The sequence below is a fragment of the Triturus cristatus genome, chromosome 9 (assembly GCF_964204655.1).
Source record: "Triturus cristatus chromosome 9, aTriCri1.1, whole genome shotgun sequence".
NCBI classification, from domain to species: domain Eukaryota; kingdom Metazoa; phylum Chordata; class Amphibia; order Caudata; family Salamandridae; genus Triturus; species Triturus cristatus.
The window spans coordinates 781776036-781793677 of NC_140592.1; the positions used below are offsets into that span (position 1 = coordinate 781776036).

The following is a 17642-nucleotide window of genomic DNA, read 5'->3' on the forward strand; positions in this document are numbered from 1 at the left end:
GTATGTGGCGCACATTTGGCTAAATACGTTGTTCCTCAGAGCTTCAATGCTGCGATGTGGAGTCTGTCATCTTTGCTGAGGCTGTCGTCAATGAGGGACGCGAGTTCCTGCACCAAGGATACATTGTCCAGTGGCATTTCTGAAGACAAGGTTGGCTGCAGCACTGATGCAGGTCTTTGCATCTGGTCCAATCCATGCAGCAGTGGAGATGTATCGGTTCTCCTCTGGGTTGCGCCACGCAGCAGAGGAGATATGTCGGGCTCCACTGAATCCACAGAGGCTGGTAAGCACCTTAAGCCCACTTCCAAGGGTCCAGGACTGCGGTAGCACCACTTGGCAGGGTAGACTCACAGATGGCAGAATCCAACTGCAGGTCCAAGGTTGTTGGAAGCCTGTTATGTGCCTGAGGCTTCAGATCAGAAAACCAGCCAAATAGCCTTTGTAGTCACTCTGGGTCCTAGAGTCAAGAGATGCAGGTCCAGTCCTTCTCACCCAGGAAGAAGAGCAGCAGGCAGCAGGCCAGCATAGCAAAGGAGGAGTCTAGCAGAGTGCAGTCCAACAGAGTGGCAGTCCTTCAGCAGCACACCAGTCCTTCTTCCTGGCAGAGCATCCACAAGTCTAGAAGTGTACTGAAGTGGTGGGACCTGGGGTGCAGTATTTATACCCAGTTGTGCCTTTAAAGTAAGGGAGAAGCTTCTAGAGGTTTCCCTTTGAGATCCCCAGGCCTCCTGTCTTCCCTGCCCTGGCTTCAGACGAATTACAGGGGGTATACAGCCCTTTTTATGTGGAGACAGGACACAGCCTATTGAGGTGTAAGTGGGCCTGTGCCCAGCTCCTGCTACCCATCCTGCCAGTGATGGCCTGTCCAGTAACACCTAAGCTCACTATTGTGTGTGGCTATCTAAGAGGAATACACATATCTCAACTGTGAGCTACACCCACTCATGTGATCAGAGACAGGCACTAAATGGTGAAGGCAAGAAAATGCCAAATCTTTCAAAGTGGACTTTTCAGAACTACAATTTAAAATGTGAATTCACCATTTTCATTAAGTTAGGATTACAAATTGTGATTCCAGAGATGTCAAACGTAAACATGTTAGCTCTTCCCATTTGGAAATTTCACTGATAAAAAGTAATAAGGCAACTCTAATGTTATCATCTGGAAGAGATAGGCCTTTCAGTATTGAAAAACAAATTACAGAGTTTTCCCTACTGAGAAATGTAAAAACTAAAAGCACATGGCCTACTTTTAAAAAACATTGCACCCTGTCTTCTGGGCTGTCCAGGGCCTACCCTAATATGTATTAAAAAGGAAGGTTTGGGCCTAGCAAAAGGTTTATTTTGCCAGGTCAAATGGCAGTTTAAAATTGCACACACAGGCTTTGCAATGGCTGGATTGAGACATGTTTTAAGGACTACTTAAGTGGGTAGCACAATCTGTGCTACAGGCCCACCAGGAGAATTTAATGTACAGGCTCTGGACACATTTTGTGAATTAAATGCACCAATGAGGTAGAAGCCAATGTTGCCATGTTTAGAGGAGAGAGCACAAGCACTTTTGCACTGGTTAGCAGTGGTAAAGTGCACAGAGTCCTAAGGTCAGCAAAAATAAGGTCAGAGAAGAAAATGGAGGAGGGAGGCAAAATGTTTGGGGGAAGACCACCCTAAGGCTGACAGGCCAAACATACATCAATTACTCCTTATTGAAATTCTACTCGAAACATGATTTCTCTTAAAAAGGATAATTGACTCCTACACTTGCATTCATATCGCCAAATTTCTCCCAATACTCAGACCACAAAATATATGCTTGTCTCCTATCCCCGAGAATTGGTAAAATAATTATGCAGTTAGTAACTCCCTTAGAGCATGAGTCACCCCTCAAAAGGACATCACAGGTCATAACGTAGCCATGGCATTGATAGACAGGCGGAGCTGAATGACAACAGCCACTGTCCTTTATTTTATCAAGATGCCTATAAGCATTTGATCAAGTGGAATAGCCATCTCCTTGGGAAGTAATGACTCAGTTGGGTTGCCAGTAGTATTTATTGAGTGGAAATAAATGTTGTACCAAGCCCTTTAAGCGGTAGTAACTATTGTTGGCCTCCCCTTAGCTTGTTTTCCATCACTTGCTGCATCTGCAAGGATGTCCCATGTCTCTGGAACTTTATTTCCTACTTATATTCCCTTTTTTGTGGCTCTTGACTAAAGGCGTCTCCTGAAACTCAAATTAAAATCCAGGCATATGCTGATGATTTGCTAATCATAACTGTTAGAAATGGGGTTTATGGTTGGCTCGGGTATGCACCTAAGCCAGGAAGAACCCACCACTCTAGTCTGGGCAAGTAAGTTACACACCAAAGATAACCTGTGCTCACCCTCTGAAATCTTGGTGCAGAACAGTCAGACTTATCATCAGAGGCAATGTGTAAAGTGTCTGCACATCACACTCACACCACTAACACACTGAACACACCACAAAAGAGACTCCACACAGGATTATGTAAAAATATGGTATATATTGTACATAAATCATAGTCCACACATGACATGAATCATAAATTACCTTGCCCACTGGGTAATTGTCAAAACATCACATTTAGTGAAATAAGATAAAGACATATATGTTGCACACATCATGAAAAACGCCAACACAGTGCTTACAGGGCAAATCCTGAAGTAATACTAATTTTCTTGACAATACAAGGCAAAAAACTGACACACATCACAACATCGGGGCATGACATGCAGCAGTTGGGTTTGGGGGACAGTATATAAATCATGTGATAAATAAAGTACGTGAATCACACATGAGTGTAACCTGGTTTGGAGGCCAAACACCTGAACTGGAGTTCAAACATGTGACGCAGCACACCTGCGCTCTTATTCAACATTATACAGTAAACAAGCGCAATAATATAGAGCACAGAAGCATCTGTGCCTCTCTTGCAATACATTGACTCATGAAGTCACTCAATTAGCAAAGCCTCTGTTGAGGTTTCACCACAGAGGCTCATAGTACAGGACAAGTGCCACTCAGGTATGTGCCGTAGAGAAAAGAACAAGGGGACCCGTTCTGGTAGCCTAGGGACCTCGGGTAATAACTTATTTTAAAGAACAAAGGTCCTTGGCATAAGAGGAGATAGTTTAAATGTTTCAACATAGACTACAATGAGCACTATGGAGGTTCTTCCAATGTCCAGCCGGACAGAGGAATATTTATTCAAGTAAGATAACAGGATGGACAAAATACAAGGCACAACAGAGATGGCGAACGGCACAGTCCTGTACCGAGCGTTTGAAAAGAAGGTATAGGGAGTATAGACACAAGAAGGAAACAGCAGGCAAAAAAAGGGGGGAAGAGCAAAAGGCGGCTTACATTTACATAATAATACTGTGTAAGCTCAAACCAACAAACAACGCACTCATTTTGTCACAATGGTTAAATAGTGGTGTTTGCTACAAAGGTCGACGTTTCGATCCCTAGCTCTCAATACTATGGGATCATCATCAGGACTAGAAATTGAACTGTTGCCTGATAGATAGTGTCAAGGAGCCTGTAGGGTAGTAAGACAGGAAACAAAGAAACAACAAAAAATGATAAATAAACAATAAAGCAAGTCCGCCTTACTTTGAGCATATCTAGTCAGGAGACCGTTAGAGGGGTGTAACAATTCGCTACGTGAAGAGGGTGAGTGCGTGTGAATGTGATGGTACACATGCGGAAGGAAATGGCAGCGTTGTTGGGTGCAGTGGCACACATAGTGAAGACACGACCGAGGAGGTCAATGACGGTGAGGGAGCAACAAGAGACGTGAAGAGTGCCCGTAGGGATCAGTGAGAAAGGATGTTAACGATGCGTGACCCAATAAGGAAGGAAGTTGCGGCCAGAAAATGATGTATGTCATACCGAGAGAACCGAGGGTAAAACCACTAATGGTGGAACGAAAGGGGGTGGCGCAGTGCTGTTGGGAGCGAGTTGGTGCTGACGAGGAGGGATCCGTGTGAATTTAATGGACACGGCTCAAGTATGAAAGGGGTGGTCTGTGCTAACCTGGGAAGCAGCTCGGAGTGGACCTGGGAAAGCTCGGTGGGTGCCAGGAGCAGCTCAAAGGGTGCCTGGAGCTCGTCGGCAGTAAGCGAAAGCCCCACGAGGGCGTCTGGATGCTGGAATGAAGGAGTGAAGAAGGGGTGAGCCTGGTAAGGGCGTGGTCCGTAGGATAATGAGACCAGGGAGGTGTTTACCTTGATCGTAGTCCACAGTTGGTCGTATTATGGGACAGTGGGCGACGGATGAACCAAGCGTTCAGGAGGGCTGGAGCTGGGGAAGGCAAGGAAAGTGTTGGCGGGACCCCAACCAATTTCGGCTAGTAATTTCCGGGGCCGTCATAAGAACGGGCTTACCTTGTAGATACAAACAGGGCGCAAGGGGCCAGAACCGAGTGTTCAATGGCCAGAGGTAGAGAGTATATGCAGCGGATAGGGCTGCCAGACAGCGCGGGACCGGAGCTGGGAGAAAATGAATTTAGAGTGATTACAGGGAGGAGCACACAATTTGCGCTCTAGCGGATGGCGTATGGAGCAAGGCTTACCTCTCGATGAGTAGCTGGCGGCCGGAGGAAGCAAGGGTCTGCTTTTCCGTTCGGCGTGATAGCAAAGGGCAAGCGGGACTGTGGGTGTTTTAAGGCGGGCCAGGGGGGTGGGCGAAATCGAGGGAGGACTAAGATAGGGATCGAGAAAGGCCGGGGGCCATGATGGAATGGGAAGGAAAGGTGGTGAGGGGCTATGTGAGCATGCTTTTCGGAATAGCGAAATGTCACTGGAAGTTGATAGCTTGAACCAGTTGGAGAAAAGCCATAGAGCAAAGGAACACATAAAAGGTAATCACAGTTTACCTAGAGGTTAATTATAGCAATTGTCAACGGTCGGGTGCAATAGGGTTGCGGGGGGGAAAAAAGACAGCTGAACATTGTTTGCATGAATATACATTTTAGGTTTAGGCATGGAGTTCCAACAACGATAGTCAGGCTATCTTAGAGTGACTGGGGCCAGGAAAACAGGTGATTCACAAATTGCACTTGATTACAGTAAGGATGTCCAGTCTTCTGTCCTATTGAGTCCGGTGTTGATGGAGTTAAACAGAATGATTGTCTTTAGTTCCTCTCTGTTTAAAAGTTGAGCCATATTGCCACCTCTTGGAGGCAACTTCAGTGATTTGAGTACAGTCCAGCGCAAATCATCTTCATTGTGATTGGCCTCAGTGAAATGTTCGACCAGGGGGGCGTTCTGTGTCTTGCATCGGAATTACAATTTGTGAAAGCTTGACAATGCACTGTAATGTTATCAAATGTGAAACTTTTTCCTTCAATGGTGAACACACAGACATTGCAAGAGCCGCATTTTGAATGACCAATGATGGGGGACAGACCCCAACTGGCAAGGAGAGTAGTATTGGGAGCGACAGGTAGTGCAGCCCTGACCAGATGGTCCTTCAGATTCTTGCTTTTTTTGAAGGCGAATAGTGGTTTATCAATAGTGAGATTCCCTGCATTAATAATGTAAATAAAGTTTCACATTTGATAACATTACAGTGCATTGTCAAGCTTTCACAAATTGTAATTCCTGCAATGTCATCTACCTTATCCAATGCCCTTGTTTGAAAATATACATTGGACAGACCACCCAAAGAATCAAGACCAGAATCTGTCAGCACAGAAGCCGTATCCGATGCAAGACACAGAACGCCCCCCTGGTCGAACATTTCACTGAGGCCAATCACAATGAAGATGATTTGCGCTGGACTGTACTCAAATCACTGAAGTTGCCTCCAAGAGGTGGCAATATGGCTCAACTTTTAAACAGAGAGGAACTAAAGACAATCATTCTGTTTAACTCCATCAACACCGGACTCAATAGGACAGAAGACTGGACATCCTTACTGTAATCAAGTGCAATTTGTGAATCACCTGTTTTCCTCGCCCCAGTCACTCTAAGATAGCCTGACTATCGTTGTTGGAACTCCATGCCTAAACCTAAAATGTATATTCATGCAAACAATGTTCAGCTGTCTTTTTTCCCCCCCGCAACCCTATTGCACCCGACCGTTGACAATTGCTATAATTAACCTCTAGGTAAACTGTGATTACCTTTTATGTGTTCCTTTGCTCTATGGCTTTTCTCCAACTGGTTCAAGCTATCAACTTCCAGTGACATTTCGCTATTCCGAAAAGCATGCTCACATAGCCCCTCACCACCTTTCCTTCCCATTCCATCATGGCCCCCGGCCTTTCTCGATCCCTATCTTAGTCCTCCCTCGATTTCGCCCACCCCCCTGGCCCGCCTTAAAACACCCACAGTCCCGCTTGCCCTTTGCTATCACGCCGAACGGAAAAGCAGACCCTTGCTTCCTCCGGCCGCCAGCTACTCATCGAGAGGTAAGCCTTGCTCCATACGCCATCCGCTAGAGCGCAAATTGTGTGCTCCTCCCTGTAATCACTCTAAATTCATTTTCTCCCAGCTCCGGTCCCGCGCTGTCTGGCAGCCCTATCCGCTGCATATACTCTCTACCTCTGGCCATTGAACACTCGGTTCTGGCCCCTTGCGCCCTGTTTGTATCTACAAGGTAAGCCCGTTCTTATGACGGCCCCGGAAATTACTAGCCGAAATTGGTTGGGGTCCCGCCAACACTTTCCTTGCCTTCCCCAGCTCCAGCCCTCCTGAACGCTTGGTTCATCCGTCGCCCACTGTCCCATAATACGACCAACTGTGGACTACGATCAAGGTAAACACCTCCCTGGTCTCATTATCCTACGGACCACGCCCTTACCAGGCTCACCCCTTCTTCACTCCTTCATTCCAGCATCCAGACGCCCTCGTGGGGCTTTCGCTTACTGCCGACGAGCTCCAGGCACCCTTTGAGCTGCTCCTGGCACCCACCGAGCTTTCCCAGGTCCACTCCGAGCTGCTTCCCAGGTTAGCACAGACCACCCCTTTCATACTTGAGCCGTGTCCATTAAATTCACACGGATCCCTCCTCGTCAGCACCAACTCGCTCCCAACAGCACTGCGCCACCCCCTTTCGTTCCACCATTAGTGGTTTTACCCTCGGTTCTCTCGGTATGACATACATCATTTTCTGGCCGCAACTTCCTTCCTTATTGGGTCACGCATCGTTAACATCCTTTCTCACTGATCCCTACGGGCACTCTTCACGTCTCTTGTTGCTCCCTCACCGTCATTGACCTCCTCGGTCGTGTCTTCACTATGTGCGCCACTGCACCCAACAACGCTGCCATTTCCTTCCGCATGTGTACCATCACATTCACACGCACTCACCCTCTTCACGTAGCGAATTGTTACACCCCTCTAACGGTCTCCTGACTAGATATGCTCAAAGTAAGGCGGACTTGCTTTATTGTTTATTTATCATTTTTTGTTGTTTCTTTGTTTCCTGTCTTACTACCCTACAGGCTCCTTGACACTATCTATCAGGCAACAGTTCAATTTCTAGTCCTGATGATGATCCCATAGTATTGAGAGCTAGGGATCGAAACGTCGACCTTTGTAGCAAACACCACTATTTAACCATTGTGACAAAATGAGTGCGTTGTTTGTTGGTTTGAGCTTACACAGTATTATTATGTAAATGTAAGCCGCCTTTTGCTCTTCCCCCCTTTTTTTGCCTGCTGTTTCCTTCTTGTGTCTATACTCCCTATACCTTCTTTTCAAACGCTCGGTACAGGACTGTGCCGTTCGCCATCTCTGTTGTGCCTTGTATTTTGTCCATCCTGTTATCTTACTTGAATAAATATTCCTCTGTCCGGCTGGACATTGGAAGAACCTCCATAGTGCTCATTGTAGTCTATGTTGAAACATTTAAACTATCTCCTCTTATGCCAAGGACCTTTGTTCTTTAAAATAAATACTCAGGTATGTGCCAGCACAGGGTTGGGGCACACACACACTTTGCAGCACTGTGGGGAGACCTCGCTGGGTTCCCGCGCCAAAAAACAAAAGGTAGCTGCCGGCGACCTTGCGGTGAAGCTGCTAATACGGCAAAGCTCCGTTTCATTCCAAGAAACAGGGCCAAGACAATGCCACAGTGTGTGGTCTGATGAGGTCACTCCTCCTGTCCAGGAGTGGAGGAACACAGAATAAGTTCATAGCTTCCCCTGGCCCCACTCAGCCTCAGGACTCCTCGGGGGCTTGGGAGAAGCATTATAAGCAGCCAGGAACGTTTGCGGCCGTCGCAGAACATGGCAGGCCTCTGGAGAGAAGCTGTCGGGGACAGGTGATGTTGCAGTTACTCCGTGTTACCAGGCAACACCCTAGGCCCACAAATCCGGGGCTTCACTCGTTGCAGCAGTACTTCTCTATCGTGAAGAGGGTGGCCCGGGGGTGGGGGGGACCACAGAGCATTGTAGGTCCACCTCATATTCAAGATACAAAACCCTCGTCTTATAAAATGTATACGTTTGCAAGTGAATAGGTTGCATTAGGACTTATTCATGGGGTTGCCATCTAAGTTTATATAAAAAAAATTTTAGCCTCGCCATTCTCACCTGCAGTTTGCACTCCATTGGAAGAATCCCATGCATCCTGCCAATAACAATTGGATACAAGAGGTTCTTGATATATATTTTCATTTGAGAAATGGACTTCTAATATACAACAAACTAAGAGATTCAAGCAAACATAGGGAACATTCAAACTAAATAGTCAATTTACTGGCAGATGAAAATGGTAGATAACAGCAAAAGCTGATGATAATTAGTGTTCTGTTTTATTGACAATCATTTATATATTTATTGTGTTCAATATTTGATTTTGCTATTGATCCAGTTGCTCTAGTTAAAAAAAAGAAAATAAATTAAGAACATAACGGACCCCTCCAACATACTGGCAGTCTGAGCAGACATTCTTAGTGTTTTTCTGCCTGAAACCTCCACGATTTAAATGGCGGCCTCAGACAGATAGGACACTGATGAAAATGACATTTGCGGGCCATCATAATTTGGGCAGGCCCTTTGAAACAATTTTCATCAGTGTCGGTCCATCATAAAGGATTTCACACTGAGCCAACAGAGGCTCCACAATCACAAAAACAGAGTATAGAAGAAGGCAGATGGAATATCAGTTTATAGCTTTGTGCTTTACTGCCCTTGTCTAAATGATGCCCTTAATCTTTAATTAGAATACCAATTTCTTTCCAGTAGAGTTCTAGGGATTACTATTAAGTATGTACCCCATAGGCAACAATCTTTTTCCAGATTCACAAACTCTTCTATCGACGTCTATTCATACCAATTTAACTGCTGCAGAGTCAGTTATTAAGTCAAACAAAACCAGGATAACTGAATTGTTGTATAATTTATGCAGAATCTTTAACTGGTTTGAACAGGACCATTGGGTTGTCATTTCAAATTTAATTTCTAGTATAATGTATAAACTATGGTAATCGGTATTACGGTAGTCATCTTCCAGTGAGTAACTTTGGATCCACTTACTGGTATGTATGTTAAACGTTTTAGTGCAGAGGACAAGATATTCACTTTCTCCACACTACCTTTACAGTGCGGAAGACATGCATGCCTCTATTTGTAAATCTTCAGCTTGGGCTGCAAGGAAAGAACTTTCCTCAGCAGCCAAGGCTTTTTTTCTTGAATAATGATCAGAAGATGTCACACTGACATCTTCAGTTAAGAAAGAAAAATTAAGATCACTGTGTTGAGTGCTCAGGGGAATAGCTTGGTTCCTGAGCGCCGGTCACCACGGTTTCTGACAATGCCGCTGCCTTTTGGATCCCTGCTTGGGGATCACCACAGTAGAGCCACTTGGGTTGACTTCTAAGGGCGAATGGCCACTGTAGGTATGGTAAAATTCTTCCCCTCCAAAGGGGTTGGTACAAAGCCCAGTAGACCCAGGCATGTTTTTTTCTATATAGAAAATAGGGTGGGGACCAGTCTATCCAAGCACCAGGCTGAAACTCCACCCTATAAATCCCCAGCAGTCTTCATGCGTCCCATATGGGTCAGACTGGGGATTTATTACCAATCTGTCTTCCCAGGAGTGGAAGAAAACCTATTAGATAACAAGGATGTTTTTATTTATATATAAAAATTGGATGGACGCTGGCCTAGAACCTGAATATTACAGTCATCCCCACGGCAAGCAAGAGGAAATTTGAATTTCATTTGGTGTCGTTTTGGCTTATGGGCTGGCAGAGAGGTGGTGTCAGAAGACTGATTGGTGCCTGGGGGTAGGAAGTGCAGGGCAGAGCCTTCCATTCCATTCTGTTTCTTACCCTTTTCCCTGGCATGGTAAGCTTTCTGACCCCATGGGAAGGGCAGATAGGTGGAAAATACTCCAATCCACCCACCCAAGATGGAGTGAAAGCTCACTGAACAAGGCTGGGGTGCTTGAACATTTTGGGATGGAAGACCCCACCTTTGCCAACAGAAAGTATGTGTGCCTCCAAGGGGGGCGGGGGGGGAGTAGAAAGAGGGGATTACATTTCTCTGCCGGCCCATAAGTCCAAACTACTATTTTCTTATATATCTGTGACTTGGGTACTTCTAGCAAAAGGCCAAGGTCTTACCTCCCTGCGTTCCCACACTTCTGATTCAAACAATGCTTCCCATCTGTAGATGAACCTAACGCACATTATGAAAATGGACCAAAACTGCAACCATGTGAAGACTTCTTTAATAACTCTTTAACTCCGTGTGATCCACATTTTGAGCTGTTTCTTTTGCTGCCAATAAAAGAGGACACTGTTTCTAACTGATGACATGTGGGAATGTTGGGTAGTAGGAATTGTATGATTACCTGCAGATGTCCAAGCTTTTCCTCACAGAAAAATTAGGAAAATCCATGATTCTAGCCAAAGTTTGATGCTTGCTGGACATTCAGGTGCCGATTCCGATCCTGTAAAACCCGGGTACAAATGGTCGTACGGAGCGTTTTCTCCATACGACTCGTACCCGGGAATTCCACCGTACAAACCAGCAAGTACGATTTGTACAGAAATACCATTTCCGTACGAATCGTAAAAATCACTGTACGGCTAAAAAATACATACAATTCCGATCCTGGACGGGCGCGTACGCGACGTCCGCACGGAGTCAGGCAGCGTTTTATGGACCAGCAAGTACGATTCATACCCACAGCACTCCGCACGGCTATATTTTTACGGGAGCCAAAAAGTGCCGGAAAAGCTAAGTACGCCACGATGCACGAGGAAAAGGGGGCCCCCACGCGACGTACACGCCATCACCCACATCGTACGTGTCATCATGTACGGTGCGTACCCCAACATTGCATATGTACAGACCGTACCCCCACCCCCCGTATGTACGGACCGTACCCCAGGCGTACCCTCCACCCGCGTATGTACGCACCGTACCCCCACCCCAGCCCCGTATGTACGCGCCGTACCCCAGCGCATAGCGCTGGGGGTACGGCACGTACATACGGGGCTGGGGTGGGGTTACGGCACGTACATATGGGGCTGGGGGTACGGCGCGTACATACGGGGTTGGGGTGGGGGTACGGCACGTACATACGGGGCTGGGGGTATGGCGCGTACATACAGGGCTGGGGTGGGGGTACGGCGCGTACATACGGGGCTGGAGGTACAGCGCGTACATACGGGGCTGGGGGTACGGCGCCTACATATGGGGCTGGGGGTATGGCACGTACATACTGGGCTGGGGTGGGGGTACAGCACGTACATACGGGGCTGGGGTGGGGGTATGGCGCGTACATACGGGGCTGGGGGTACGGCGCGTACATACGGGGCAGGGGGTATGACGCATACATACGGGGCTGGGGTGGGGGTACAGCGCGTACATACGGGGCTGGGGGTACGGCACGTACATACGGGGCTGGGGTGGGGGTACGGCGCGTACATACGGGGCTTGGGTGGGGGTATGGCGCGTACATATGGGGCTGGGGTGGGGAGCCGTACGACTCGTACCCCGGGCACAAGTGTACCCGGGGTAGGGGTCGTACACAGTTCGCTCCGTACGGGACGTTTTCCATACGCTTGTGCATTCGGAACGCCGGTACGGATCGAACTTGTGCGCTCGGACTTCAGTTTTACGACTTGTACATAGAATTGTCCGGGGACGTCTCGTAGACTTTTCCCGAGGCGATTCGTATGTATTTTTCCCATATGAATCGTACTTCACCGTTTGTACGGTACTTGTACGATTCGTACGTAAAAAAAAATACGGATACGAGTCGTACGGGAAAAAAAATACAGGATCGGAATCGGCCCCTCAGTGTGGAAAAACATAGTGGTATCCACATAAGTCACACTACCCTGCATTTCCATGGGAATCTAATCTTTAAAAATGTCTGGGTCAGTAGGTTTCCTCAGATCCCCGTCGGGCACAAATACTGCAGTAACTCTCAATGCCAGAATGAGTGAATTTGAATAGAAAAATCGTGTTGTATTTTAGGGCCTTTCCTGCTGCAGGCTTTAGGCGTACCCACGCAAGCGTGGTACCATTATTATCAAGAGAAATGTGAAACTACAGAAAGTGCAATATTTGTTATCTGCATTTTTCGTTCCAAATGTAAGCTAAAAAATGTAAGAAAGAACACATTTTGCAGAATGTCGTCTGAATAGCGTGATATGATGGATAATCCCACATTCGGAATTATCCACTATTCACAAACTCATTACCTTGGGCACATTTAAGAAATGCACTGGTTCCTTCATACCCAATTTACATTTATTAGATATTTTCAGTATTATTGATGGATGGTCTGTATACAATGAAAAACTATAATGTCCAGCTTAGTAGATGGCTTCGGAACAATCAACAATCACTATAGATGCATGCAATCAGAAGAATCTGGTGGACATAGTGGCATATTACTTTTGTAAATCAGTCATTTCAATAAAATAGTTACAGATGAAAACATTGTACCTTATTTCTTTTTTTCCTATATTTTATTTTTATTGCAACAATTAGTTTCTAAGGAACAGCCATGAGTGATCTACACAAATGACTCCTTGCTGAATTGAGAATTTTGTCAGCTTTTTAGAAATGTATATCTTTCTAGATTCATCCATGGTTCATGGCTGTTCCACCACAAACTACAAGTAGGTAGAAACCACAAAAATAGAAATAACGTTTAATCCCTTAGACAATTGCAAAAAACTTCGGTAAATAATCATATTTTTTACAACTCTGCCTGTTCCTGAAAGCTGGGAGGAGGTTGATGGTAGCACAGCAACCCTTTACTTAATATAATCCTTTGAAAAAAACACATACTTTCTTGTACAGTGCTTTTTTCTAAGTTAAAAAAAAAGCCCATATATTTTGCTATATTTTGGATATTTTCTTGGTTCCTTCCAAGAGAATCTACAATCCCTGGCTATCTTTAAAATCCCTTACTTGTGGGAATAAATGACACACATTTGGCCTAGATACCTTTTGTGGGAAAACAGATATGAGGGCTTAAGTTCAAACTACCCCAGACATCCAAAAAATGGACAGGGTTAGCCTCAGCATTTAAGTGGTTAAATGATTTTTTGTGTCCTTACTTTATGATTACTTTAAACCTTTAGAAGGGGTCCAAATTATTTCTGAAGAGGACGCCATACCTGTAGTAGCACAATACCTCTTCTGAGGTCATTTAAAATATATTAAGTAAAATCACCAATGTGTTTTTATTATTTCTGTCATGGTCTGCTACCAAAGCAAATCTAGACTTTGGTTGGATAAATTCCAGATTGGAATCATTTAGAGGAATCTCTTAATTCTCCGGAACTGTCTGCAGAAGATACTATTGACTGCTTTACATGTGCCTGCCCCATCTTTAAAGCTGCCATACCCTTCTTTTTCTGCCTCATCTTATAATTCCTATGGGAATTCCTTGAATCTGGTGCAGGTGAGCTTGAATGAGATTGAGTTCCTGTCTCCCTGGTGCCACACTCTTTCCGCTTCAAACAAACCACAAACTACACAAATTAGCTATTTTTAACCAAATGCTCTTCTAGTTCCAGAGATCATAAAAATGTGTATAATTCCCAAGAATCATTCTCACAAAAAAAAACCTGTTACTAGTTATGCTCCAGTCGGATTATTCATTCATCATTAGGACCTTATTGAAACACTATTCGCTACAAATTTGCCCCGATTATTCTCTCAAATTAAAAAAGTGTGGCTGCCAGTTTTTTACATCTCATGCGTGGTGTGCTGATCTCGGGCATAATGAGGTAAGTGTGTGGCTTCCTATGTTATTCGATTTCTTGTGTATGTCTGAGTGGTTGGATAATGTGGCCCCCTCTGGTGAGGTCCTGTGTTAGGTAAATAAGTTCTTCGTATGAGTAGTGCTTGCTCAGATAGATGGAACTTCAGATCATCTTGAGGTTGAACATCATTTAAATATTTCAATTTTGCTGGCTGTGTTGGTGTTCTGTATTAGGGGGGCATTTGTGTTGTAGCCTCTAATATAATTAGGAGCATATTCTCAAGCCCCCATCACCAGCATAACGTCACTTTCAGTGACGTTGTTGTGGCGATAGAGGCTTAGCCCTAATCACAAGGCAGCGTTAAGCCACATTAAGTGGCTTAATGCGGCTTAACGCTGCCTTGTGAATAGGGCCCCCTTCATGCTGTTTTTAGCGTGAAAGGGGCTTGCAGTGGGTGTTGCGGTGGGCGTTCCACTGCAACACCCATTGAGTTTGACGCTACCTTCTATTCACAAGGGCAGCGTAAATAGGAGGTAGCGGCAAACTTAAGACCAGGAAAAATCTGATCTTAAGGTGGCGAAACGAGGAGAAATACTTTATTTCTCCTCATTTTTGCTTTTTCCATGTGTGCTGCCTTGTGCAGTACACATGGGAAAAGCAAAATACCATGGTTTCTTTATGTACAGGAAGGTGTCCCTTCCTGTACAAAAACCTTTTTTTCAAATGCCGTTTTGTAACTTACATGTGTGCTGCATGAGGCAGCATACATGTACGTTACAAACTGGCATTTAAGGTTTGTTTATGTGCAGGAAGGGACACCTTCCTGCTTGCAGACACCCTTACACTTTGGTGCAAGGGGGCCTGCGTTGACGCTAAGTTGTGAAACTTAGCGCCATCGCAGGGGGAAACGCGAGGCTACACCATATCCTTGAGAATAGGGTGCAGCCTCGCGTTTCCAAAGTGGCGGAGAGAGGCGTTAAGCCAAGAAGGCTAATGCCTCTCTCCGCCACTTCCTTGAGAATATGACCCTTAGTGTCATGTGTGTCACATAGGTTCTCTTTCTAATGAGAGAGGCGTATGGCATCCCTAGTTCAGCCCTTTGTCCTGCGCATGCTTGGAAGTTGGCCCTGGGTCCCTTCATCTTGTTGATGGCAGTGTGGAACAGTCAGCTCTGTCAACCCAGAGGTCTCTAATGTTAAGGATGAGCAGTGCAGGTACATTAAACACCACTCCTGGTGGTTACGCTTTTAACCAGTTGCACTATTTGTTTTTCGAGTTTCCGTAACTTAGAATGAGTACCATGGTGTATTTTCAAAATATACTTGCAGATGTTATTAGCACACTGATAAATAGAATGACAAGTTTTAAAATAGTTGGAAGATTAGGGGAGGGAAGGAAAATTTTTGTTCTGGCAGGGGGACAATAAATGTTACCCCCTACCGGTAGAAAAAAAGGAATGTGAAACTGATCAATAAAACTTGGCTGCCTCATGAGATTTTACCAGCTGGTAACATCAGGTACAGTGTTCCAGTACTCAGGAAAACCAGGTGAAGGAACACTGGATCACCCTGGGATTCTGCTCCACCGGACTCGTAATAGGGCCCTTATTTTTTTGGCTATGGATATTAGCACTGCTATTATTAATATTGCTATTATTATTATTATTATTATTATTAGCTATATTTCTTTCATCAGGAGCTGCGGTAATTATAGCATTAGATATGTACTATTAATAATATCATATTTAATATCCTCATCGTCACCTTCTACTTTTTCCTTCTTCCTCATTTCTTTCTTTTTGGTCTGTTTTTCACCTTTATCTTTCCATCTTCATCATTGCAGTTCCGGAGTCATCCTACTCGGGTTTTATCCTGAAATTCTCTGATCGGTTTCCGAATAGTCCTACAGTTCTCACCTGACATTTTTTGATTGGTTTCAGGATGTTTCTTGTAAGCTTCTTATTGTTTGAAGCTCTCTTTTCACATTTTTTAGGTTCACGATAAATGGTCAGTTTGTGAACATTTCTCAATCTGGCTTCCCTTTGCTAACGGCCTAATTTGCAAAGCTTTTTGTTGTCAGAAATTATATGTACATTGGCTAAACTTGGATTTGTGGGGGCAAATAAGAAATCCAAATTTGAGAATATTACCAACACAGATTTATACTTACTATGGTGGTAAATGTGCAAGAATGCTGAATTGTTGTAAGTTTAGGCTGAAGGAATAGGTACTCTCAAGAAAAGAGCTGAGTGTAACCATAGGGAAGTGGTAACCACCCACAAAGGCATCACTTTGTATTAATTCAAAATCTTTCCAAATGTTTACATGCCCAACTTACTTTTGTATCCAGAATGTCACAGGTAAGTGTGAAAATTGAGTGGAAGAAAGAACAAAACTCAACTATTTCTAGGGTGTGCGTGAAAGGGATTTCGTGACAATAAAACTAATTTTTTCAAGCAAAAGCAAAAAAGATAAGTACTTGTGACAGTGGGCATTTTCAACGCTTTTGGGACAGTTTGCCTGAGTATGTGTAAGAAATCAGGACTGTGTGTTGAAATCCTAGATTTGCACACATATCCATGAGTACTCCTGGTTATTCTTGCAAAGCAGCAAATATTTTATAGTGTTTTTTAACCCAACATTTTTCTCTCTGCAGACATTTGCCAGTGAGACACTAAGAACCTTGTGTGTAGCTTGCAAACACGTGGAAGAGTCCGAGTACATTGTGTGGAGCGAAAAGCACAAGGAGGCGCATGTGACACTGGAGAACCGTGCGAAAGAGCTCCACGCTACTTATGAAGAGATTGAAACAGGTCTAGAGGTAAATACAGGATCGCCCTTGAGTGGGAAGTATGGTCAACTGCAATGGTGTACTTTCGTGATATAAAATTGTAAACCAGATATAGTCAACAATTTTCATTGGGAAGTTGGATTGCTAATCATCAGTCTATTTGTATGAAGTAGTGTTAAACATACTTGCCTATGGATCCTCTAAGGATGAATATTGATTCTGAATGGAACCTGCTGAAAGCAGGATTTGCATTTGTGAAGCAGGATGTTTATTGTATTTTCTGAATGCTTTCGACTGCTTCATTTGCAATAGCCTGGTCAGGTTTCAGGGCCGGTTTTGGGATGCTTTAATCTTATTAAAATAATCACATGATTGCAGACTATACCAGCTTCTCAAAAGCAACGGCCATGTATCGGCTCTTGCCTTCTGCTGATGGTACTTGGAGGGATGATAAGGACAGCCTTCTCTGGCCGCCACTGTGCCGAAACCCTATTGGCAAGGTATTATCTAAGTGGATCCAGAATAATGTGCCAAAAATGAAAGTGTTCTCAAGTCTTCGAGAAGAAGATGAAGAACAGAGCACCTCAGGAGAGGCAAATATAAGCAAAGCATAAAACAAAACTTTCCAACACACAAAT

At 44.7% G+C, this 17642-nt stretch overlaps 1 protein-coding gene across 1 annotated transcript in view; it reads left to right on the forward strand.

Annotated features, from left to right (window-relative positions):
• LOC146798840 (phospholipid-transporting ATPase IC-like) overlaps positions 1–17642 on the forward strand; it is a 1543528-nt gene that overhangs the window by 1126323 nt on the left and 399563 nt on the right. The window contains exon 18 of the mRNA XM_085626157.1: positions 16870–17034. Coding sequence (XP_085482283.1) covers positions 16870–17034 — 165 coding nt within the window. The remainder of the gene's footprint in view (positions 1–16869; positions 17035–17642) is intronic.